General features: G+C 41.2%; 1 protein-coding gene across 3 annotated transcripts in view; it reads left to right on the top strand.

Moving 5' to 3' along the window:
- The window catches only part of pkn2a (protein kinase N2a), a 133627-nt gene that overhangs the window by 48356 nt on the left and 57937 nt on the right, over positions 1-27334 (top strand). For all 3 annotated transcript variants that reach the window (XR_012100995.1, XM_073062628.1, XM_073062629.1), the window contains exon 2: positions 5579-5876. Coding sequence is in view for 2 of the 3 variants with exons in the window: in XM_073062628.1 (XP_072918729.1) it covers positions 5579-5876 (298 nt within the window). In the remaining variant the exon portion in view is untranslated. The remainder of the gene's footprint in view (positions 1-5578; positions 5877-27334) is intronic.

Genomic DNA, 27334 nt, shown 5'->3' on the forward strand with positions numbered 1-27334 from the left:
TTCGCTGTTGCTGTTTTTTTTGTGTGTCTTGTTCTGCTGAACATTGTGGGCATACCATGTTGGCGGCGGAGTGGACAGTAACACTTCCCATTCCATTGGGTTGTGGTGTTCATTAAAGCAAATGACATGTTTTGATGTGCATGGGATAAATAACTAAATTTGAAATCTGAACTGCTGTAAATGTTCCTGATGAAAGTACTCCCTCCCTGGTTGTTGGTCAGTATGTTCAGGATTTCGACCCATTGACAATGAAGGAATAATGTGTTTCTAGCTCAGGATGGTGTATGGCATGGAGAGAAGTGTGTAGATGTTGATATTACTACATGGCTGCTACCCTTGTCTTCCTTGATGGTAGAAGATTCAGGTTTTGGACATACTTTCAATCAGCAAAGACAAACAGGTGTAGCATGTTTTTTAGACTTTGCACAGCGAGCCGAAGGTGAGAAGAATGGATATTTGAGGTAGTGAATGGGGTGACAAAGTAAGCAACTATGTTCTGGGTGATCATAGACTGCTCTGTGAATGCTGGGGCTGCCTTCACCCAGCTATTTGGAGAATATTCTGTCAAACTCCTGGGTTGCGCATTGTTGATGAAGAGCCTTTGGCCGTCGGGTGAGTTACTGCTACAGTAAGCTATGCACATCATTTCAGTGAGCCAAGCATACCCACAAGTACAAATTGTTTTCTGGTATCAATGCTCAAATTTTGCATAATAAAGAATCATTAGATGACTTTTTATTTGGTTATTTACATGACAGCCTTTCATCTTGCTCATGCCATTCAAGTTGTTCCTTTTAGCATTGTGCTCTGAGTCATTAACCTGCCTGTCCCTCCTCCAACAAAACAGTTCTCTAATATCATCAAAATTTCTGTAGGCAGATTTGCAAATAGGTTACAAGTTTGAGCCAGCTATGCAAGCAGATTAAAAATGTAAAACTGCTGTATAATCTAAACAAAGTGAATGGTGAACAGAGTTGATCATAACTTGCTCTATATGTTGCAGGGTGTGTCGTAATAAGGATTATTATACTGTAATATGAGTAATAGCAACAAATGCCACTTCACCTTTAACTACCATTATGAAATGAGGAAGAATAAATATGCCAACACTTAAAGAAAGCTAGAGGTAATTGGAAGAAGCTCTCTCCTAATGACTCATGTGGAAAGAACTCAAACAATCATCAAGAAAGCAGCATTAGAATTTAGTGGGTATCAATACATAGTTAAGCTGTTATATTGGCAATGTAGTGATTTGTTTCTCCAGAGCCCCTTCCCAGCAGTCAAATTCAGAACCAAAAATATGTAGTTGGGTAAATTAAGTCATCATATCTCTGTGCCCTGCTAATCACACTGCTTTTCACCAGTTAGTGTGTGTTTGGCACATTGCAGCCAGTGTGACCATTATCTGCTTGTTCGTTACATCAGCTGAATTTCTGCTTCTGTTTTTTCTAAGTATCAAAGTGCTTGGAGCCAGCAAACCTACATTACAGCTTGCCCACGAGTCTTTTTGTCCATGTTCATGAGTTGTACTGTTCTATGTTCTAGAACTTCAAGTGGTCTGTAAGTCCCTATGAATACTCTCCCAGCCTTCTTCACAATGTCATCTTAGCTCTGAATCTTTTTCTTGGCCAACCACATCATATACTGGCCCAATTCACTTTTCTCTAGATCTTTATCCTGAAAACAACGTCATTAAAATACATCTGATCATTTACTTCAGTACTATTTGAGAGACCATCTGGTACAATTTAGCTGCTACATTTCTCTGCTTTCAGCTGTTTACACTTCAGAAATATTCCTTTAGTTGTGATATCAGTAGTCAGAAGAGATGCCATATAAATACTGTATATATTTTTTAAACTCTTTGTTAAATGCTGATACCTAACAACTTGCTTTGTAAACTCCATTTTTATTCTGAAAAGATCTCCTTTTTAAACATACAAATTCTGTTTCTTTGTTGTCCATTGTGAAGCACCAGTTAAAGTGTGGCTCCTTTAAGCAGTCAAAGGTTCATCTCCACAGCCAGGAGCAAGGCAGGAAGCAGTGGAACCTCCAGTACTTTCTTCATAATTGCATTTATGTGTTGGGCCCAGGACTGGTCCTCTGAAATGATAACACCAAGGAATTTAAAGCTGTTGACCCTCTCCACCTCTGATGCTCCAGTGAGGACTGGTTCACGGACCTCTGGTTTTCTCCTCGTGAAGTCAATAATCAGTTCCTTGTTCTTGCTGACATTGAGTAAGAGGTTGTTGCTGTGGTACCACTCAGTCTGATTTTCAATCACCCTCCTATATTCTGATTCGGCATCACCTTTAATTTGGCCCACGACAGTGGAATCATCAGCAAACTTGAATGTGATGTTGAAGCGGTGCTTAGCTTAGTATTAAGTGTAAAGTGAGTAGAGCAGGAAGCTAAGCACACAACCTTGAGGCGCACCCTTGCTGATGGAGATTGTGGAGATAAAATAGACAGCATTTGACCATTACGTTTCAAGGTTGGGGAACACTATTTCAACAAAACTGCTATCTCGAAGCACCATCAAGAGTTTATCATGAAACACAAACCTCCACCATAAAGGATCTGAGTTCAACTTTTACTTCACATGCTTAAATATTAGAAATCTAGGCTAACACTCCTTTGCAGGATTCCTTCAATATTTCCTCTGATGGTGCATTATATTTTGGATGAGATGAAGTTCCACTTCAGTTACACAAATGAAGTGGATCTGTTGCATACTTTGAAGCAGAGCTAGGGACTTATCCACAGTTCATTCAAACGATACGGTCAGAACTACCCAACCAGTCTGTTGGCTATTTCTCTACTTTTGTTAGAACTGTGACTCTCTGCAAATCAGCTGCCATTTTCCTGTATGACAGATGTGATTATTTTGTTTATTTGGAGATACAGCACAGTAACAGGCCATTCTGGCTGAACAATTACACTCAAGTAGCCAACTAATCTACTAACCCTTATGTCTTTGGAATGTGGGAGAAAACTGGAGTGCTTGGAGGAAACCCATGTAGTCACAAGGCGAACGTAGAAACTCCTTATGGACAGCAGCAGAATTGAACACGGGTCGCTGGTGCTGTAATTGTGTTGCACTAATGTGCCACCCAAAGGAGAAGTCATTATAATAGAGAAACTAATTAAGTGGTTGTAATTTACTTTAAGACATACTGGAAAATTTATGAAAGACACCATAGAAATATAGATCTGCATGTCTTGTGTTATTAAATTGGTGATAAGTCAAAGGAAAACTTTGGGAAACAGTATTGATTCATGCATTCATTTAATTAATCAATACACAATTTTTTTTTGTTATCTGGTATTTCAGTCAGGGCAATAGTATTGCCCTTGAAATGTTGTGTCAACTTGAGCCATTACAATACTTCAGATGAAAATACTCCCAGAGAACTATTGGTTAAGGACTTACAGAAACTATGTCCCGTGAGTAAGAAGGAATGGTGGTATATTTCCAGGTTGCTATAGTGCACAACTTAGAGGCAGTGTGCGGATAGCTCTTGGGATGTTTTATGAAAACTTAAGCAGGTGTAAATGTATAGATAATTTTACCTTATTTTAAAAATGTTGTTCAGGGTAATAGATGAACTGAGAAAGCTGCTAAGGGAATTCTAGTGCACAGGGCCAGTGCACCTGAAGGTGGTCCCTCCGGTGGCGTAGAAAAGAAAATGGGAGTTAATCCAAGACAGAGCTGGAGTAACATATTGTTCTTGGAGGACTGAGAAGGGATCAGAGATATTTGGAGATCAAGTTCAGCATCTGAACTTTGAAGCTTCTGCAGATCAAAGTGGTTCAGAAGTTATCAGTGAAGACTAAGCAGTGTTTAGTGTAAACTAGGAAGTGTGCAGAAGAATTGCAAATAATGTAAGACCTGCAGAGAGATGACTAGGAGGTGAGGAGAGCATCAGAACAGTTGAGAGTTAAGGTGTCAGATGTGGAGAAAGTTTTAGCAGCACATCTGTTGAAAGAATTTATGGAAAGAATGTAAATTTGAAAACTCAGCTGAAGTTGAGGATAAGATGCCATGCTTTCCACATGTCTTTTGGTTTCAGACAATTACCTAGCAGTGAGATTGGATTGTGGACTACTTTTTTTTAGCATGTTGCACCAGACAATCAGCCATTCTTGTCTTGTGCGTGGTGTCAGGATTGGTCTACTTTCGGATTAACTGGGTCACGATATGAACGTTCCTGACTCGACCCTTGTTTTTTTTTACGAGGCCGAGTGGCTAGCTTGACACTCAACCTGGGACAGATGGAAAGTGTGCTCGAGGGTGGCCCGACTTGGATTCAAGCTCGGGAGCCTTCGCTCCAGAGTCTGGCACTGATGTCATTGTGCCACCAGCCGGCTGATTGTGGGCTGGAGTTTCATTGTTATTTAGCTGTAGGAGATTGTCTCTCCTCCAGAAATAGATAGATAGTCAGGCAAATAGTCTTTCAAGTCTGTTGAAGTAGAGAAGATGAGAAAATAGAGCTAGATTTTAGTGTTATATAAAGTGTATGCTCTAGAATTTCCATCTCTTGTAGTATTGAATATATGTGTCTAGATGATGGATTTAGTTTTTATTTTGCTGAGTTGGTACAAGAAGTACAATTGTCTTGAATCTTTTAAATCTATTCTCTAATCATTTGGGGTTAGGGTTTTTGGAGTTTGCTCAGATTACTTAAATTATCGGCATGAAATGGATAAGTATTGGCACTCGTCTTTCGGAGTGGAATGATCTGCCATTACTCAGTGTTTTGTCTTACAAATGATTAGTTTGAAGTATTGAAAGCCAACTCTATTTTCCTCCCATGTTCCCAAGATCTATGGTTGGAGTTAGTGAATTGTGGGCATATTTTGGTGACACTGCGGATTGTCCCAGCACAGTTCTCGCTGATTTGATGCAAATGACGTAAAAAGAAAATGTCATGACATACAGTGAAACATGACTTTTCATTGTATGTTTTGATGTACATGTGACAAATAGAGATAACATTTCTTTCTATGATTCATTACCAGATGTGAAATGCGTTTTGCCACAGATGATACCAGATATGCTTTTTAGTACTTTCAGCACTTGTTTTTTTCATCAAATCCAGCAACTGCACAAGTTATTCATTTGTCTTTAGCTTGAGCAAGATTTAGTTCAGCCATGCTGATATATAGATTCTTTGTAGTTATACATAGAGCATTTGATGGTTTCCGTATGGTAGGTTAATTAAAAACTCTTTTATTTTGACCAGTTATGCTCTTTCAAAGTCTCTCTTGGGTTAAGAAACAGCTTATTTGAACTTTTTACACTGGCGTGTGATCACTTGTAACATTTCTTCTGTTATCTTTCAATAAATGTTTACCCCTCTAACTATATTTTGTTTGAAGTTCTGACCTTTTTGTTGGAGGACTGAATATATTGTGTGCAGTTGTGGTTTTAGTGCATTGCCAAGTGGTTTATCTGGTTAGGTATAATGGAAAGCTTGTCTGGAAAACAGGCTCTAATTTCTGCACACAAGTTGGTTTGCTGGGAGGAAAAATTTCTTACTATGCAATGATTGTTTAAATTATTCTTCTGTTGCAGGGTGATGGCCGAAGTCATCCAGTATCAGAGTGTCTGGGCCTATGCCAGAACTTGGATTTGTCGGACACCATGGTGCAGCAGAGACTGGATGAAATCAAGGATTCAATTAAACGAGAAATACGAAAGGAACTTAAAATTAAGGAAGGAGCAGAGAACCTCAAGAAAGTCACAACTGATAAAAAAAACCTTGCGTATGTGGAAAATATGTTAAAAAAATCAAATAAAAAACTAGATGAGCTTCACCAAGAGCTGCAAGAGTTGAATGCACATATTGTTGTGAAAGATCCTGATCTGGCAGGTAAACATTGCACTGTGCTTGTTCCCCAACATTATCTGTTACTTTCATTATGGTGGGCTCAGGAATCAAGCCTGATGTATTTTGCATAAAGCATGAAATTGTGAACTAGCCTCTGTACAACTGCAGCAAGAAACAGTGTTTTAACTTTGCATGTGCTGTTTAAGAAATGAGCTGCTCAGCCTTTCACCACCTATCCTTATCCTATTTGCATTCCAGCTGGGTGATTTCTTATCATATGGCAGTCAGACAGGGCAGTTGGCAAGACCTACGTAGAAGCCGAGTCTGCTGCTGACAGCAAAATAGATCAGCCCTTTTTATCTCTTCAGCAGTAACTAGCAACCCCACAGATTGGTGTCCAATCTTAAATGTACAGTTGTGTTTTAGTAACACACACAAAATGCTGGAGGAACTCAGTAGGTCAGGCAGCTTCTGTGGAGAGGAATAAAGAATCAATGTTTCAGGTCAAGAGCTTTGTGCTCTACTAAAAATGTTTGTTCAAAATTGGAGAGGATTGGAGAGCGTCCAGAGGAGGTTCAGGAGAATAATCCCAGGAATAAAAGGGTTAACGTATGAGTAGTGTTTGATGGCTCTGGGCTTCTGAGCCTTAATTCACTGGAGTTTAGAAGGGTGTGGGGGAGATCTCATTGAAACCTATTGGATATTGAAAGGTCTAACTAGAGTGGACATGGAGAGGATGTTTCCAATAGTGGAGGATCTAGAACCTGAGGGCACAGCAAAACAGAATACAATCTCTTAAACAGAGATGAGGAAGTTTTTTGACCATAGCATGGTGAATCTGTGGAATTCATTGCTATGGGTGGCTGCTGAGACCAAGTCATTAGGTATATTTAAAGCAGCGGTTGAGAGGTTCTTGATTGGTAAGGACATCAAAGGTTATTGGGAGAAGACAGGAGAATAGGTTGAGAGGGATAATAAATCAGCCATGATGGAATAGCAGAGCAGGCTTGATGGGCTGAATGGCCTAATTCTGCTCCTATGTATCAGGGTCTTATGGCCTATAATCAAATGATGTGGCCAATACATGCTGATACTTTGTAGATAGTAATTTCTAGAATAGATTAATGCCTCAAGTGGATAGACTACAAGTAAGGTTTAAAATTCTGTGATGACATTACATTGTGTTCATTACACTTCATTTCCTGTTTTATAGAACAAGTCAGAATGGTACTCATAGGGTTTGGCTAATACTGCACTTTGACAGGTTGCCAGGAGGTATAAAAAGAAGACAGACCTGTTGCTCATTTTTCTTCTTCCTCCACTCTAATTATTTTATTTAAAGAGACAAATTATATGTTTCATTTATGGCTTTGCTTTATTGTATTATTTCTAGCCTTCAACCCATGAGGGAGAATTTTCTTGTGACTGATTAGGCCTCTGGCATACAGAGCAAGTACAATGACAAAGCTCTTACACTTTCTACCCCTTTCTGGAAGAGACCATAACACACAAATAGTTGATTTTTCTGCCAAATATTTCCATATTTCTTGTTGGTCTGTACTGCGTTGTCAGCCTGAAGCCTAAACCCCACCCTGAAGCGGCAAGGTGTCTATTTCGTTTGGCCATTTGCCAGACCAATCTAACATGGTTGAATCTAAAGTAAAACAGCAGAACCTCTGGTAATCATTGGAGCACGCAATCTGGCAGGACATAGTTGTCAATAACAGTTTAGATTTAATCATTAACGTAAAACTGATTATAAATCTGCAATGATTATAAATATAGTGTCTTTAGTTTACAGTTTCTGGTTTTTCTTTAAATTTACTGCCTCTTATATCTTTTAAAATTCATTACACAAAGTTTTTATAATGGTTGAGAAACATTGTGCTTTTCTTCCTTCCTTCCTCATTGACCACTTCTGTAAGTTTATCTTCTCTTGGATGGGTCTTAGTGATGGATGGGAATGTGGATGTAGACCCTATGACCTACTGTGTCTGTGCTATCCAACATGTGCCTATCCTTACCAAAGTCCTTTTCTCGGGCATTTCAAATACTTCTCTAAAAATTCATTAAATGTTATGCAAGTATGTGCCTATGTTGTACTCTCAGACATTGCATTTCAGATTTCAGGCAGTCTCTTGGGAGAAAGCAACTCATGTTGCCTCTAAATCTCCTAACCTTTACCTTAAACTTGTATCCTCTGGTTATAGACACCTCCAGTAGGAGAACAGAACCTCACTATCTCTCTATTTACTGGATGGCACAGTAGCATAATGGTTAGCACAACGCTTTACAGTACTAGCGACCCAGGTTCAATTCCTACAACTGCTTGTAAGGTGTTTGTACGTTTTCCCTGTGACCATGTGGGTTTCCTCTGGGTGCTCCAGTTTCCTCCCACGACTGATTAGTAAGTTAAGTGGTCGTTGTAAATTGTCCTGTGATTAAGCTAGGATTAAAATCAGAGGGTTGCTGGGCACATGGCTCGAAGGTCTTTTTAAACACTGTCAATTTCCATATCATCTATAAACTTAATGATCGTATCTCCTGCATTCATATCCAGATTGTTCATGTGAATAATAGTGCCAATCCCTGTGAAAAATATTGGTCACAGGCTTTCAATTGAAAATTATCTTTTGATGTTTTGTGTAATTATTGGAACAAAAGCAATATTGTTAATGCTTTGTTGAGAGGCATTTTTTAAAAGATTGAGAAACTAGCTGGAAGATATTTGAGGCTGTTCAAACTGCACTTTAAAAACAATGAAAGTAAATTTCAAAGTTCAAAGTAAATTTATTATCAAAGTACATACATGTCACCATACACAACCCTGAGATTCATTTTCTTGCAGGCATTCACAGTAGAACAAAGAAATGCAATGGAGTGAATGAAAATCTGCACACATACTGAGAAACAATGAATGTGCAAAAGAAGGAAATAAATAATACTGAGAATGGGTCCTTGAAAGTTAGTGCATAGTTTGTGGAATCAGTTGATCACTTTTGACAGCATGAAATTGCATACAAAAGAAAAGGAAATCCTCACTCACTCTTTAGATTGTAGGTTTTCACAAAAGTAATTTCTGAATGTTTACCCTGAATCTTGCTAGTGTTTGGTACAAAATTTATATAATGCAGCAGTTTCATTGATCTCTTGATGAGTCAAAGAAAAAGTGGCTAATATTTGTGCAGACCAGTTGATCATAAACTGAAACTTGTTTTGGAAGCTTTTGTTTACATATATAAAATATGGCTGTTTGGCAGATGGTGTTTTTTCCTTTTTCAATTTTAAAGAACAAACAAGAAATATAAAAGGAAATGTTCTTCCCACCAGGTAATTAACAACTTTTATATAAAATTACTTTCCCATCCAAGCAAATGTGTTACTAAACAGTTGCTAATGTGTGTTTTCTTAACTTGGAAAATTCAAACATCAGCTATAAATAACCATTTCAACCCAACCAGAAAATCTTCAGATTTAACTTGGGTCCACTTTTCTAATATATTGCTCTTAATGCATACATTTAATCTTTTTTGTAGTTATTTAATATCACATTCTCCTTTAAATTTGGGTTGATTGCAATTATTCAGGAACACATGCTGGGTTTCTGTTTGTAATATATATATGATTCAGACAAAAATATAGATGGGTTACTAAGCAAGTTTGCAGACAGCAGAAAAATTGGTTGCTCTGAATACAGTGCAGAAAGTTGAAGGATACAGCAGTTACAGTTCTGGGTGGATAAGTGACTGAGGGAGATTAATCTGAGCAAGTGTAAAATGTTGTGAATTGGGACATTAAATGCATGGGGTAAATATACAGTTAATGGAATTCCTAGCATTGATGTGCAAGCGGTCCAAGTTGATACCTCCTTGAAAGTGGTAATGCACGTACATACAATGGTAGAGAAGTGTAGCAAGCTTGCCTTCATCACTAAGGGGATAGATTTTAAGAGCTTGGAAATCATGATCTTGAGGTCCTCCTTTGGTTGGGGCGACCACGGATGTTGCCTTCCATTTGTCAACTATGTGATGCCCAAGCCAGGGCAGTATAATATGAAGAGTAAGCTGTTGCCTGTGTAGCAGGTTCCCTCCCTCCATGTAACTGATAAAAAAAGAGGAATGGCAGAGACCAATACAGTTTGGGCCCAGCAGCATCACAGGAGTTGCCAGTCAGTGTTGAACTCCATATAGGACTCCAGCTCCGTATTTTTCTTTGGGCTTTACTCCCAAAGCCTTCCCCATAAATGGGTATAGCCATAAGGCAGCGGAGGTTTGAGATCAGTTTTCCTTCTCCTAGTTGAGCTTTCAGTCACAGCTGATGAGCCCTGTCTGCCCAGTGAAACTAGTTTTCAGTTGCCAGTAACCTCCTTTTGCCCCTTCTGTAGAAATGATTCCGCCAGGCTTAGTAGCTAAGCCATACGTGAAAGCCAGGAGCTGACTTAGTTGTCAGAGGCTATTTGAGATGCATGCTATTGGGAAAATTTAATAGATAGTGGGAACTTATCTTCACTACCACCCCTGACCATAACAACCTTCAGGAACCGGAGATCATGATACTGTTGTACAAAATTTTGGTCAGGCCATACTTGGAGGAAGTGGGGACTTTGGACATGGTGCAGAAAAGTTTTACCAGGATGCTGCCTGGACTAGGGGGTATTAACTATAATGCAAGATTGGGCAAACATCAGATGCTGAGGGTATATAAAATTAAAAGATTTGGATAAAGAAGACAGCCAAATCCATTGCCTAGTGCAGAAATGCTAAATACCAGTAGGAATAGTTTTAGGTGATAGAGGAAAGTTTAAAGGGCAAGTGTTTTTACACAGTGGGTAGTACTGTCAGGAACTCACGTTAGTGGTGGTGGTGGTAGAAGCAGATAAGATAGTGCTATTCAGCTGACTTTTAGATAAGTACATGTATTTGCAGGAAATAGAGAGATATGGATCCCTACTGTGCGTTCCTCTGGGTGCTCCGGTTTCCTCCCACAGTCCAAAGACGTACTGGTTAGTAGATTAATTGTTCATTGTAAATTGTCCCGTGATTAAGCTAGGATTAAGTTGGGAAGCACGGCTCAAAGGGCTGGAAGGACCTGATCTGCGCCATACCTGAAGTGAAAAATATAGTAGTTTGATTTGTCATCATGCGCTCCTCAACATTATGTGCTGAAAGGCTTGCTCCCTGGGCAGGGCAGTTCTGTGTTCTTAAGAGCTTCTAATGGCAGTTACGTTTTAGAAAGTTTTTTTGGTGTCTTTTGTCTTTGTAATATTTCCCCTCTTTCAAAATAACTAGGAGTCGAATGACACAACCTGCATGTTGAGCAGAAGATAGAGCCATTTAAAGTAGTTGAGAATCAGTCAATGACAGCAGCTAATGTAATCTGTATATCAAGTGAAAAATCTATTTAAAGCAATAGAAAATCCCTTTCAATTGATGACAGAAGTTTCCATTCTCAACTGAAGTAACAATAAATAGAATTGTAAACACAGCTGCATAAATTTGTCTCTATTATGGGATTCCCCAGAGTCTCCAGTTCACTAAAACATCATGCTGACCAAACAGTGAGGATTTCAATGAATCTTATGAGCAGACTGACTCATAGCCGTGCGCAGTCTGGAAATGTGAAATCCTGAGTGTAGCACTTGCCAGCATGCAAACTAACTGGCAAAGGTTTAGTGTCAGCAAAAGTGAACGTGTTGCAAAAGCAGCCATTTGCAATAAATAGGACCTTTTAATATAGAGTTTTACCTCTATGGTTTTACATAGATGTAAGCAAAACAAGAAGGTGAATCTCCGAAGTGATGTTTAAGAACAGAAAGCAGTGTTGGATGGGAGAGTAGAAACAGGAAGGTAAAACTTTCATGTCCAAAGTGAAGACAGCAGTGGGAGGAAAAGTACAAGCAATCAAGCAGGTGGGGCAGTGGAGGTATTTGAATGCCAGCATGCACTTTTTAAATACAAGGTCAGTATTGATTGGTAAAAGGAGACTTGGTGCAAACAAGGACATAGCAGCAGAGTTTTGGATGACCTCATCCAAATGTGCAGCAATTGGAAAATGAGAGATTTTGTTTTACAAAGATGAGAAAATTTGCAGATGCTGGATATCCAAGCAACACACACAATATGCTGGAGGAACTTGGCGGGTCAGGCAGCATCTGTGGAAAAGTGTAAACAGTTGCTTTTCTGGCTGAGACCCTTCATCAGGACTTCACAGGGCAGCAGAGATCACAGAGGGGTGAGCAGTGAGAGATGGTTTTACTGAACTGTCAAAGGGATGACTTGAGCTACTTCAGGAAAGGCATCTCTGGAAGATACTCCACAGTGGTGTAGTAGTACAATCACAATGTTGAGAAAATCTGCAGAACCGGAAATCCAAGCAACTTACAGAATGCTGGAGGAACTCAGCAGGCCAGGCAGCATCTATGGGAAAGAATAAACAGTCAATGTATCATGCTGAGACTCTTCATCAGGACTTCATCAGATTTTTTTAATCTGGTGAGCATTGGAATAGCCATGCCTGGATATAATAAACATATAAAGTGATTTTAGTAAATAGTTTGAGCATTGTGTGCAAGTATCGATATTGCACTAATTGAAGCAGACAGACTTGGAATAGAGAGGATGTAGATTTGACCGCATAGGTAAGAATCAAAATGAATGCAGTGATTACAAACTGTTTGATCCAGCCTGGAACTTTGGCTAAGAAGAGTGGTTTTATTGATTGGGTATCAGTTTGTCAACTTACAGCACCTATAAAAAGTATTCATCCCCTTGAAGTTTTCATGCTTAATTGTTTTACATTGAATCACAGTGGATTTAATTTGTCATCTATCGATACTAATCAACAGAATTGGACTCTTTTGTGTCAAAGTGAAAACAGATCTCTACAAAATTATCTAAATTAATTACATATATAAAAACACAAAATAATTAATTGCATAATATTCACCTCCTTCAATGTGGCACACCAAATCATTGGTGCAGCCAGTTGGTTTTAGCAGTCACATAATCAGTTAAATAGAGATCACCTTGTGCAGTCAAGGTGTTTCGATTGATTGTAGTAAAAATACACCTGAATCTGGAAGGTCTACAAGAAAATTGTCCCAAGTCACTGAATATCCCTTGGAGTACGGTTAAGTCAATCATCAAGAAATGGAAAGAATATGGTACAGCTGTAAATCTGCCTAGAGCACGCTGTCCTCAAAAACTGAGTGACCAGTGAGGGAGGCCACCAAGTGACCTATGATAACTCTGGGGGAGTTACAAGCTGTTGCCTAGGTGCTTCGCCAGTCACAACTTTATGAGAGAGCGGCAAAGAGAAAGCCACTGTTCAAAAAAAAAACTCATGAAGTCTCAGCTAGAGTTTGCCAGAAGGCATGTGGGAAACTCTGATGTCAGTTGGAAGAAGGTTCTATGGTCTGATTAAACCAAAATTGAGTTTTTTGGCCATCAGACTAAACACTATGTTTGGCCTAAGCCAACACCACACATCATCTGTAGCAGTCCTGGAAGGCTTCTGAAGGTAAAGGGTAAAAAGAATGTAGCAAAATACAGGGAAATCCTGGAGGAAAACCTGATGCAGTCTGCAAAAGAACTGCAACTTGGGAGAAGATGTGTTTTCCAGCAAGACAATAACCTAAGCATAAAGCCAAAGCTACCCAGAAATGGCTTAAAAACAACAAAGTTAATGTCATGGAGTGGCCAAATCAGATGTATAGGCCTTAAACTGAGAATTTGTGGCTGGACTTGAAGAGTGTTGTTCACTCATGATCCCAAAGCAATCTGACAGAGCTTGAGCAGTTTTGTAAAGAAGAATGGGGAAAATTGCAGTGTACAGATGTGCAAAGCTGATAGAGATGTAGCTACACAGACTCAAGGCTGGAATTGCTGCCAAAGGTGCATCTACTAAATACTGATTTGAAGGGCTGAATAATTATGTAATCAATTATTTTGTGTTCAATAATTGTCATAAATTTAGACCAATTTGTAGAAATTTGTTTTCACTTTGACAAGAAAGAGTCTTGGTCAAAAAAGCCATATTAAATCCACTGTGATTCAGTGTTGTAAAACAATAAAACATGAAAATTTCCAAGGGAGGTGAATACTTTTTGTAGGCACTGTATATAAAGGCACTGGTGTGTAATCCATGGAAACCTGGCATAGTGGAAGGTTGAGAAAGGTAAATGTTAACAATACCATTTATGTTTTGACAGTGGTCATCATACATGGCAGGTGGATCAACAATAGGCCAAAATGTATTGAATGGGTTTTGTGATTGGATCAGATTTCCAAAACCTGAAATACTTTCTTTTATTTCCACTCTTGAAGATAAGCAACTGAATGTTTTAAATGATGCTGTTAATAACAAAATAGCCAGCCTTTAAAATACAAGGAGATGTTCTTATGAAGAATGAGAGATCAACCAATCAGGTTTACCCTCCAAGAGTTAAAGAGCAGGCACATGAACTGCCTATTTTATAATCACTTGCTAGGGTTGATTATAGTGGAATGCTGAACTAATGAAATTCTGATAAATTTGCTTTGAATCCTTTTTTTAAAAACAATAATATTAACTTTGTATTAAGAAAAACACTGGTCCATTATTTTATTAAGAGAAGGTTGTATCAAGAAAACCCAATGAAATTACTGGAAAATAGTTTGTATCTTGAAATTTGATTGAAACCTCAAATTATTCATTTAGTGGACATGAGTAACCTAGTAAGCATAGTCTTGTACTTCCATAAATCTTTAGATAAGCCACAACAAACCCTCTTGTGGATTGAGAATTGGCTAAATGATCACAGGCAGGAAGTGGTTTATTGTGTATTTAGATCTGCAGCTGGTGTTCTGTAGATCCATAAAAGTTTGCACAACCACTAGTAGCTGATAGGTGTGTGTGTGCTGAAAGGTGATCAAGATGGGGAAAATCATTAACTTAAATGTGGTGCCATGCAAAACATTTACAACTGTTGTAGTCAAGCTGTAGCTGAAATGCATAGGACGTATTTAAGGTGCACAACAGGGCAGTTTGCTTGACCATAATAAGATATCGGAACACTATTAGGCCATTTGGCCCTTCGAGTCTGCTTTGCCATTTAATCATAACTGATTCTTTTTTTCTCTCCTCCCCAACCCCACTTCCCAGCTTTCTCCCCATAACCTTTGATTCCATGTCCAATCAAAAACCTATCAATCTCTGCCTTAAATACACCCAACGACCTGGCCTCCACAGCTGCATGTGGCAGCACTTCATCCTTGAACAAGACATTGCTTTTGACCTCAGCTTTGATCTATTCACATACAGAACTAGAAAAAGAATATACATCAAAATAAATTCCCTGATTTAAAATCTTTAGTTATCTGTAGAGGTTCATTAGGCTGTATACAACCTTGAGATTTGACTCCTTACAGGCAGCCACAAAACAAAGAAACCTAATAGAGGCCGTTAAGACCATCAAACATCCAATGTGCAAACAATAAATTTATGCAAGTAACATACAGAACCAAAGTTCCGAAAGGTGAGTCCATTCCACGAAGCCAGTTATCACTGCAGTCGATTCAGGAGCCCGTTAACTGACCTGCAGCCTCGGTTCAGCACAGAGATGAGTAAACCTCGTGGGCCAGTGAGCTGAACACCAGCCCTAACACCCTGACCATTTCAGTCTGGCACAGCATTTAAACTGGCCAAACAGCAAGCCATTTCTTGCTCCTGGACCCTGGCCTATGCTCTCGGGCCTATGCACTGCTGGTTCCATTCAGCCCGTGCCCAACATTTCCAATCTTAAATTGGCCAAAGAGCAGATCATTCCTCACTCTCAGGCCCAGGCCCCCACTGCCTTGACTCTGCCACACCTTGGTTCTGGAGCTTTGAATTGCTTTCAAGTTTGCTCCAGCAATGGCCAAACATTGTCTCATTCCCGCTTTCGGGCCCAGCCTGCCTGCTCAATTTGGCACGCACATGGCCCACTGCAACCATCCTGCACCTTTGAGACTTCAGTTCACACCACAAAGATGCCAGGTCATATCGGCAGTTTAAGAGGTCAACTCTGAAAGTTAAGTTACAGGTTTTTGCAGTGTTCAGTTCTGAGAACAAGTGTGATTAATAAAGTAGTTATAGTTTTGTTTGGTGCCAGCAAATCATCGCCGTGCTTCACCAGTGCCATAAACTGGACAATTGAGATGAATTGATCAAGTTCAACCAAGACAACCAAGATGGCAGCACAACGCAGTCTGCAGTGGCCTCTCTGGAATTGATACCTGTTATTTGTCAAGCGGAGTGCCATGCACAATCCTAATCTGATGAAAAATGGATGTGGGAGCACGGAGGAACATCTGGAAATCTCCAGGAAGGCCTTCTTCGTTGCTGCTGCTGCTGTGAGGTCCGGGTCTCTGCTGAGAAGAACAGGCCCCCAGTCCTCGGGGTCGCATTGCTGGTGGCAGGGGTATCTTAATATGCTCGACAGAGGATGGTGCTCGGAGAAACTGTGCCAGAGGGGATGGTTGGAGGCTCGGAGGTTCGATGGAGTCCGCTGCGGTCAGATTGCTTTCAGTGTGTGCTGTGTCTGCGAGGCTGGGTTTGACGGAGCTTTCATTGTGTGCTGCGTCTGTGAGGCTGAATCGGGCGGCGCCGTGGAAGTCCATAGCGGGGGTATTCCCTTCTGTCACCGGCGTGGGATGATGAGTCATTCGGGACCCTGAGGACGTGTGGAAACTGTGTGGTGGTTTCTTTCGAACTTAGTCTTATAACATCTTTGGACTATTTTTACCATGCCCATGGTCTGTTTTTTTAAATCAAATTATGGTATTGTTTGCACTGTTGTAACTATATGTTGTAACTATGTGGTTTTGTGCAGGTCTTGTAGCTTTAGTTTTTGGTCTTGTTTGTCTGGTGGGTTTGGAGTTCCTTTCTGGAGAACGCGCTAAGACGGTAGCGCGATATTAATAGGCAGCAGCCTCTCTGGACTCTGGATTGGGATTGCCAAATGTTATGTGGATTTTCTGGTGTCGTCTATTTTGTCATGTGCTTTGTTGATATCATTCTGGAGGAATTTTGTCTCATTTTTTAGCTGCATTGCATTTGTGGTTTTTAAATGACAATAAACTGAATCTGAAGTTCAACTTAATAGGGTAGACTGTTTACATAGATTTAATTATTTCTACTGAATGTAATGATAAGAGCCAGGGAACACAATTACATTATGGATTAAAATTTCACATCCATCCCCCACCCTGCTGTGGAAAACTTTTAGGAAACTAAAAATAAAACAAATACAGGCATTTAAAAGATAGAATGCATTTAAGATGAGTCATAGTGCTACAGCACAGAAACAGAACCTCCAGCCCATCTAATTTGTGCTGTATTCTTAATCTACATAATTCCATCGACCCTCAACCAAACCATAACCCTCCATACCCCTCCCATCCATGTACCTATCCAAATTTCTCTTGTGCTAAAATCGAAACTGCACCCTCCACTTCCGTTGGCATCTTGTTCCACATTCTCGCTACTCTGAGTGCAGAAGTTCCCCCTCATGTTCCCCTTAAACATTTCACCTTTTGTCCTTAACCCATGACCTCTAGCTCTTGTTTCACCCAACCTTATTAGAAAAAGACTGCTTACGTTTGTCTTATCTATCCGCCTCATAATTTTGTATACTTCTATCAAATCTTCTACATTCTAGGGAATAAAGTCCTAACCATTTCAACCTTTTCTTATAACTCGGGTCCATAAAACCATAAGATATAGGAGCAAAATTAGTCCATTTGGCCCATCGAGTCTCCTCTGTTATTTAATTATGGCTGATCCCTTTTTCTCTCGGCCCCAATCTCCTGCCTTCGTGCCCTGACCAATCTCAAATCTACCAATCTCAGCCTTAAATAAACCTAAAAGACTTGGCTTCTACAGCCAGCTGTGGCAACAGATTCTACAGATTTATCACTCTATGGCTAAAGAAATGCCTCCTCATCTCTGGTCTAAAAAGATACCCTGCTATTCTGAGGCTGTGTTCTGTGGTCCCAAACTCTCCCACCATAGGAAACATCCTCCTAATCCACTGTATCAAGGCCTTTCAACATTTGATAGGTTTCAGTTTGGTCACCCTTCATTCTTCTGAATTCCAGTGAGTGTAATCCTGGCAACATCCTTGTAAATTTTGTAACTCTTTCAATTTTATAAAGGTCTTTCCTGTAGAGAGACGACTGCAACTACAAACAGTACCCCAAATAAGGCCTCAGCAACATTCTCTGCAGCTTTAGTACAACTTCCAGATCGGTAAATGGTTGAGAGATAGAACAAAAGGGAACAAGCAGTATTCACGTAGGTAGGATATGTCAAGTGAAGTACTCAGAATCTATGGTATGGCTCTGGATTTTCAGTTTGAAGGTTAATAACTTGGATCAAGGAAGGAAAAGGCAGCAAGTTGGAAGGCAGGTTAAGTTGTGAGGATGATAGCATGCCTTTCCCTTAGGAACACAATAGGTTCTGCAGATGCTGGAAGTATTGAGCAACATACACAAAATGCTGGATGAGCTCAGGAAGTCAGGCAGAATCTACAGAGGAGCATAAACAGTCAACGTTTTGGGCCAAGATCCTTCAGCAGGACCTATAGGATTTTGATAGAATAAGTGAGGATGAAAAACTGTAGCAGATGAAAGTTGAGGACTGGATGGCCATCTATTTGGATTCAGGTAGACATCAAAATTTTCTTAATGTTGAGTGATGAGTTGTGAGGGAACACAAAAATATGAAAATTTAAGAAATCAAAGGCTCTAGGAATGTAGAAGTTTAGAATGCAAAGGTTAAAAAAAAGTGTTTTAGTTATTTTTACCTTGGGCAGTATCTGAAATTACACCCAAATATTATTCCATCGTCAAAGTCACAGATCACATTACTTCCTCAATCTGATGTTTGGTCTGAACAACAAATGAACCTCTTAACCATGTTTGGATGCTTTTGTGCATTGGGTTGCTGCCACATGATTGGCTGATTAGATGTTTGCATTAATAAGCAAATGTCCAAGTGTACCCAATAAAATAGCCACTGACAGTTTATGTTAATTATGCCCTAGGTTATATTTTCTGTAATAAGAAAACACTGAACATTGAAGTCCCAGCTTGTAAGGGTTATATATTTTGAAGATAATTTTTGTTTTTGACTAGATCAAGAAAAAATGTACTTGTTAATATTAAAGCAGTTATCAGGAACCAATGAGCAATCGTGTTCACAGATTATCGGCTCATGTCAGTGTTGTTTAAAATCAGAAACAAGTCATTAGAGAAGCTATAATTACACAAGCCTAAATATCTTGAACCTTGCAACTTCCTGGCTTGCCTTAATCTGCGTTGCCTAAAAGTGCCAGTCACAGAATGATGTAATTCATTTCAAACCAAGTGATAGTGTAGCACAATGTTAGAAGTAAAGTGAAAGGGCATCATGTGATTGCTGTTGACCGTTAAGATACTTCAAAAAATGAACTGCAATGTCATGAGTATTGTTGTAGTACTTGGAGTTTTACCTGACCCACTCATGTAGCAGGATTTAATTTCTACTTTTCATTTGCTACTTCCTTCTAAAAAAAGAACAAATTTCCAAGGAAGCGAACAGACTATTTGTGAATTAGGAGGAAAAAAGAGAGGTTGGCAGAAGGGGAATCATTTTTGTTTTTGGTTCCTTTGTGTGCTGAAGGCATTGGTTTTATTTTATTCTTTCTGTCAGATATCCTGCTTGAGGCAGAGTGAGCATGAGAACTGTTACGGTTTCTCTATAACCCTCACCTGAATTGCTTTCACTGGCTTCAATAATGTTAGGACGATATTGATGTATAATTATTTGCATATAAAATCTTATACCATAAGTTCTCCCCAAGAACTTTGATTAAATAGAGAGACTTGGATTCTGTGAGTCTCAAGAGAACAACAGAAGTGGACTCTTTCGCCTTTTATCTGCGCTGGCCTACTCTGCAAAAGTCTTAGGCACCCTTGCTATATACATGTGCCTAAGGATTTTGCAGAGTACTGCAGTAATTTTATGTATTGCACTATACTGCTGCCACAAAAAATACAGTTTTCATGACATATGGGACTGATGATGAACCTGATTCTGATATGGGTCTCTATTGTGGACAGAGAGTGCGAAAGAGGCAAGAAGGGGGGGGCATCATGGTTAGGAAAAGGGGGAGGGAGTGGGAAGCACCAGAGAGACATTCTGTAATGATCAATAAACCAATTGCTTGGGATCAAATGACCTTGTCTAGTTTCTCAGGGCTGGGTGTGTCTGCACCCACACCAACCCCCAGCCCTGGCAGATAGATAGATATATATATATATTTCTGTGCCTTGCCAGTAGCGTAGCAGTTGGCATTAGAGCTTCGGGCATTGGAGTTCAATTCTGGCATTCTCTAGGAAAGTTTACATTCTTCCTGTCTGCAGGTGGGTCTCCTCCAAGTGCTCCAGTTTCCTCCTGCAGGTAGTAGGTTAATTGGTCATTGTAAATTGTCCTGTGATTAGGCTAAGGATTACTGGGCATTGCGGCTTGGTGGGCCAAAAGGGCCAGTTCCGCTTTGTATGTCTAATATATATAAAAAAAACAGATCCAAATGGCTGTCTAAATGTCTCTTAAACTTAGTGATTATAGCTGATCTACCACCTCCTCCACTGTCTCTAATGTATATTAAGGAGAAAAGTAACAAGGGGAGAATAAGGCCTTCAAAGACCAAAGGGACGTCTTTGTGTGTTGGGCAGGGTCCTTAATGAATACAAATAAGAGAAAATCTGCAGGTGCTGGAAATACAAGCAACACAGAAAATGCTGGAGGAACTTGGCAGCCCAGGCAGCATCTACAGAAAAGAGTACAGTCTATGTTTCAGGCCGAGACCCTTCATCTTTTTGATAAAAAGGTGCTTTAGAGTTAAAAGGTGGGGGGAGGGGAGGAAGAAACACTAGGTGGTAGGTGAAACCAGGAAAGGGGAGGAGGGTTGAGGTTAAGAGCTGGGAAGTCAATAGGTGAAAGAGATGCAGGGCTGGAGAGGAGGGAGTCTGATAGGAGAAGACAGAAGTCCATGGAAGAAAGAAAAGGGGGAAGAGCACCAGAGGGGGTTGATGGGCAGATAAGGAGATAAAGATGACCATTTGCTTACCTAGACCCACTTATCTCTCCTGGGAACACGTCTTTGTTGCCAGCTTATACCAAGTAGCTTCCTGATCTGTTTTCAAGCCTCTTGTTTTGGACCCTGTGAGGACCCCTGATACTCATTCATTTGACTGCTTCTCCCAAACATGCATTCCGCCATGAGAAGGTACCTAAGGTCCCTATCCCAGTCACTTCCACAACTCCGGGATACTCTCTCTGCTGCCTGCAATGTATCTGTCCACTACTTTATCCTCTGGATCCACGCTTTCAGTCGCTGGTTCTTTGACTTCCTCATGTCCTGCAAGGATCAGAAGATCGCCCATCTACAGACTACAGAACCTGCCATCTCCAGCACCAGTAGGCACAGACATCTCCAGACCACGATCCCTGCTGCTGACCTCAACAGTTCTAACTATCCTGAGCAGCTTCTGAATCTGGACTCCACTACCATAAATGCGGGTTCCAACAACCTTGGACACCTTCAAAGTGTCAATTGTGCAACCACCAACTCAGACTCCAACCTTGACCAGCAAACCTCCAGGCTGGGACTTTACATGCTGACACTGGAACCCTAGTCTCCCCTTCTCCCATCACCACTCTGCACTCCAATGTCTCTCTGGTCCCACTGCCAGCTGTTGGGTCCTTAGAGATTCCATCTTCTTCTCACCCTACCTTCCTTGGACATCCCAACCTTCCCCTCTCCTCTGACACTATCAACCTCCTCCCCTCCTTCTGATCCCAGCTGTCATCTGTGCTGGATCTTCACCAACGTCTCCGCTCTTCCTTCCCCTCTCTGAGGCAGAACGTCCTGTCCTCAGTAAGTCATCACACTTCAATTCCATGCCCGCCATGATGCTAAGCACTTTTTCTGCCGCCTCCAACTCTGTGCCCTCTTCTTTGGCAAGGATTCCCAGGCCTGCACTGATGACCCCCTTGTCCTGACTTCAACCTTCCTCTTCTTTCTGGACACTCCAATCTAGTCTTCTACCTGCTCTGGATCTTTTCATTGCTAACTACTGATGGGACATCAACTGTCTCGACTTCACCACCCCTCTCTCCAATTCCAACCTCATTCCTTACAAATGCATTGTTTTCCACTCTCTGCACTAATCCTAGCCTCACCATCAAACCCTCAGATAAGGGAAGTGCTATAGTAGTCTGGCAGACTGACCTCCACCTTGCTGGGGCCCAGTGTCAACTGTCAAGACACCACCTCATACTTACCCTCGAACAGGACCCCAGTAGTTTCTTGTTCAATAATTTCCTCTTTAGCACCTCCCAGTTTCTTCCTACAAAAGGTGAGGCTGTGGGCACTTGCATGGGTCCCAGCTATGTTTGCCCTTTTAGTCAGCTACATGATACAGAATATATTCCAAGCCTACGCTGGTATCACTCCCGAGCTTTTTCTAAGCAACGCAATGACTGTTTTGATGCTGTTTCCTGCACCCATGTAGAGCTTGTCAGCTTCACCAACTTTGCCTCCAACTTCCACCCTATCCTCAAATGTACCTGGTCCATTTCCGACACCTACCTCCCCTTTCTCGATCTCTCTGTTTCTGTCTCTGGAGACACCTAATCAGCTGCTGTTTATTATAAACCCACTAACTCTCACAGCTACCTGGACTATACCTCTTCCTACCCTTTTACTTGTAAGAATGTCATCGCCTTCACTCAATTCCTCCATCTTTGCTGCATCTGCTCTCAGGGTGAAAACGAAGGAAATATCGTCCACCTGAAAAGAAAGGAGCTTTCCTTCCTCCACCATCAACACTGCCCTCAACTGCATGTCTTCCATTTCACGCACATCTGCCCTCACCCCATTCTCTCGCCACCCCACCAGGGATAGGGTTTCGCCATCTCCAGCAGGATCCCACCTCAAAGCACATCTTTCCCTTTGCCCCCCCTCGCTCCACTTTCTGCTTTCTGCAGGGATCTCTCTCTATGCTACTCCCTTGTCCATTCATCCCTCCCCAATGACCTCCGTCCTGGCACTTTCCTTGCAAGCAGAACAAGTGCTACACCTGCCCCTACACCACCTTCCTCATTACCATTCAGTGCCCCAAACAGTCCTTCCAGGTGAGGTGACACTTCACCTGTGTATCTGTTAGGGTCATTGTCTGGTGCTCCTGGTGTGGCCTCCTGTATATCAGTGAGACCCAACGTAGATTGGGAGACCACTTGCCAAGCACCTACGCTCTGTCCAGCAGAAAAAGCGGGATCTCCCAGTGGCCACCCATTTTAATTCCATTTCCAATTTCCGTTCCCATTCCGACATGTCAGTCCATAGCCACCTCTACTGCCGTGATGAAGTCACACTCAGGCGGCAGAGCAATAGCTTATACTCCGTCTGGGTAGCTTCCAACCTGATGGCATGAACATCGATTTCTCGGATTCCCAGTAATGCAGCCCACCCCCTCACTATTCCCCTTTCCCATTTTCCTCTTTCACCTTATCTCCTTACCTGCCCATCACCTTCCTCTGGTGTTCCGTCCCCTTCCCTTTCTTCCATGGTCTTCTGTTCTCTCCTATCAGATTCCCCCTTCTCCAGCCCTATATTTCTTTCACCTATCAACTTCCCAGCCCTTTACTTCACCCGTCCCCCTACCTCCAGTGTGTTTCTTCCCTTCCCCCCCCCCCCCCACCTTCTTCATCTGACTCCTCATCTTTATTTTCTCCAGTCCTGATGAATGGTCTCGGCCTGAAATGTAGACTCTGCACTTCCATAAATACTGCCTGGCTTGCTGAGTTCCTCCAGCATTTTGTGTGTATTCCTTAATGAATAATTTCCTTCTTTTTACAATAGTGAAAGACAAAGACTTCAACTAGGAAAATTAAAGGGGATGATCTTGGAGAAAGTCTGCATTGGAGGGAGGTTTTGGATATCTTTAAAAATGTGAAGATTGCCAAGTCGCTAGGGCCTGAGAAGATTCATCCAAGAACACTGTAGGAGGCTAGAGAAGAAATTGCAGAAGTGATAGTGAGGTGTTTGCATCATTATTCACGGTTGAGGTGCCAGCTAATTGATGGGTGGTAAAGAAAAATCTGAGAACTATAGGCCTGTAAATATAATGTTATTTGATTTTGATAAGAAGATCAAAGCGTTGATGAGGACAGACCAGTTTATATTAACTTACATAGGCTTTCCATAAGATTCTACATGGTAGGCTGATGGTTAGATTACATGGAATCCAAGGAGGTCTAGCTAATTGAGTATACAGTTGGGTTCTGATGAAGGATCTGAACCTAAAATGTCAACTGTTCATTTCCCTCTGTAGATGTTGCCTGACCTGCTGAGTTCCTCTGCATTTTGTGTGTGTTACTTAAGAATTCCAGCATCTACAGAATATTTTGTACATGCAATTGGCTTGATAGCAGAAAGCAAAGTGTGATGATAGAAGGCTGTTTCTCGGATTGAAGACTCATGGCTAACGGTGTGCCTCAGAATTTGACGCTGGGAGGGTGTGTTGGAGCAGGTGTCGCATTTGTTCCACTTGCAAGGTTAAGTGCCAGGAGGGAGATCAGTAGGGAGGGATGAATGGACTAGGGAGTCACTTAGGGAGCGATCCCTGCAGAAAACGGTGGGGGTGGTGGGGGAGGAAGGGAAAGATGTGCTTGGTGGTGGGATCCCGTTGGAGATGGAATTCTGTGCTGGACACCGAGGCTGGCGGGGTGGGTAGGTGAGGACGAGAGGAACCCTAACCCTGGCGGAATGGCAGGAGGATGGGGTAAGAGCAGACGTGCATAAAATGGAAGAGCTGCAGTTAAGGGCAGCGTTGATGGTGGAGGAAGAGAAGCCCCGGGGAAGACATTTTCTTCATTCTAGAATGAGAAGTCTCATCCTGAGAGCAGATGTGGCAAAGGCAGAGGTATTGAGAGAAGGGGATGCTGTTTCTACACCTTATATTCTGTCTGTGTAGCCTCCAACCTGATGGCATGAATACCGATTTCTTGATCTTCCGGTAATGCCCCTCCCCACCCCCTTCACCATTTCCCAACCCCCCTTTCCCCCTCTCACCTTATCAACTTGCTCACCCATCACCTCCCTCTGGTACTGCTGCCCACTTTTCTTTTTTCCAGTCTTCTGTTTCTTTTACCAATCTACTTCCCCCCTCTTTACTTCATCCCCTCCCCCTTCAAGTTTCACCTATCACCTTGTGTTTCTCTCTTCCCTCCCCCACCTTTTTAATCTTTTTTTCTTCAGTCCTGCTGAAAGGTTTCGGTCCAAAATGTTGACTGTGCTCTTCTAGATGCTGCCTGTCTTGCGGAGTTTTGTGTGTGTAGCATTGAGTATAAAAGTTGGGAAGTTGTATTGCAATTGTACAGGCAGCTGGTGAGGCTGCTCTTGGAGTACTATGTTGAGATTTGGTTGCCCTACTATAGAAAAGATGGTGTTAAACTACAAGAAGTTCAGGAAAGATTTACAAGGGTGTTGCCAGGACTTCAGGACTTGAGAGACTCAGTTGTAGGAAGAAGTGAACCTCCAAGGACTTATCCCTTAGAGCGTAAGAGAATGAGTTGTGATCTTGCAGAGGTGTGTAATATCATAAGGGACAGGGAAAGGGTGAAAACACTGTGTTTTTCCCAGAGTTGTGGTATCAGGAACTAGAGGGCATAGATTTAAGGTTAAAGTGGAACTTCTGAGAGGCAACTTTAGTTTTATACAAAGGGTTGTATATATGTGGAATCAGCTGATAGAGATGGGTTGAGGCAAATACACTAATAATTTTTAAAAGACAATTGGACATGTACATGGATTTGAAAGATTTAGGTTATAGGCCAAACCCTGGCACATTTGAGCCAAAGGGCCTGTTTCAGTGCTGTATGACTCTGACCCTGGCTCTGAGTTCTAATACAGTCGACCCTCCTTATCCGCGAATTCCGCATGCGCGAATTCAACCAACCGCGAATCATGAAAACCCGGAAGTGCTCTTCCAGCACTTGTTGTTCGAACATGTACAGACTTTTTTTTCTTGTCATTATTCTCTAAACAATGCAGTATAACAACTATTTTACATAGCATTTACATTGTATTAGGTATTATAAGTAATCTAGAGATGATTTAAAGTATACGGGAGGATGTGCGTGAGTTATTGTGGATCGGGATTTTAAAAATCGGAAGTTCTCTTACTAAGTAAGTCGGAACAGGTACATCCGGTATTATTTAGCGTCAGTCAAACGTTTGTCTTAGTATATAGTATATATTTTACCTTTCTATGCATATAAAACGCTTAAGAACGTATGTTTCAGCGCCTGGCTCAGGACCAGAAATTCCTGAGTTCGATCCAGTGACAAACTGCTATCGAGTGTGCTCTCCACCGTGCCGGGTTGATGTGAAGGATCAAAAACCAAAATCCCAATAATTAAACCACTGCGTTGCTTAGTAATAATTGTAGCTTTCATTGGGGCAGGACCTTTCTCACTTCATCCTTTAAAATTGTTCCGATCGTTTACCGACGGTAGCCTAATGCTTTTCCAATTACCGATAGCATTTCACCTCTTTCCGATCGCTTTATTATTTCCACTTTATTTTCAATCATGATCGTGATTATTTTCGTGAACATAAACACTGCGGATTCAGAGCTTGGCCGCCGGGTCCTAATGTCCACCGCACTGAGACAGGTTAAAAAACTTTAAAGAACTTTTTGCTCACGTCCCCTTTAAAACTCTTTGCTTTCAACTTAAACTTATACCCTTTTGTTTTTGACATTACTACCATAGAATGAATATTTTATCTACCCTATCTGTGCCTCTCGTAATTTTATATACTTCTGTCATGTTAGCCTCCTTTGCTCCAGGAAAAACAAGCCCAGTCTATCCAGTATCTCCCAATAATTACGGTCCTTCAAATCAGGCAATATTGTGATGGTTCACCTCTCTCACCTCTCCAATGTTGTACAATACAGGAACAGGCCCTGTGGCCCACCTATGACCTGTAAAGGCAAGCATGGCATATGCATCTTTCATCAGTCTATGTATCTGTATTGCCACTTTCAGGAGACTGGACGAGAACCCACAGATCCCTTTGACCATCAATATTTCTTAGTGCCGTACAACTTAGCGTATGTGACCTTCCCCTATATTACTTGTCTTTTCACACCTCGTGCTTGATGGGAATAAATAACATCTGCCAATTCTGCCCAACTTACAGTCTGATTAGATGAAGTCTGCATTGGACTTGATCAGAAGGTTTGAACGCTACAAGATGTTGGGTGGAAATTTTGTGGCACACTTGGAATCAGAATCAGGTTTATTATCACCGGCATGTGAAGTGAAATTTGTTAACTTAGCAGCAGCAGTTCAATGCAATACATAATCTAGCAGAGAGAGAAAAATAATAAATAAAATAAAACATAATAAATAAACAAGTAAAATAATTA

The sequence above is a fragment of the Hemitrygon akajei genome, chromosome 12 (assembly GCF_048418815.1).
Source record: "Hemitrygon akajei chromosome 12, sHemAka1.3, whole genome shotgun sequence".
NCBI classification, from domain to species: domain Eukaryota; kingdom Metazoa; phylum Chordata; class Chondrichthyes; order Myliobatiformes; family Dasyatidae; genus Hemitrygon; species Hemitrygon akajei.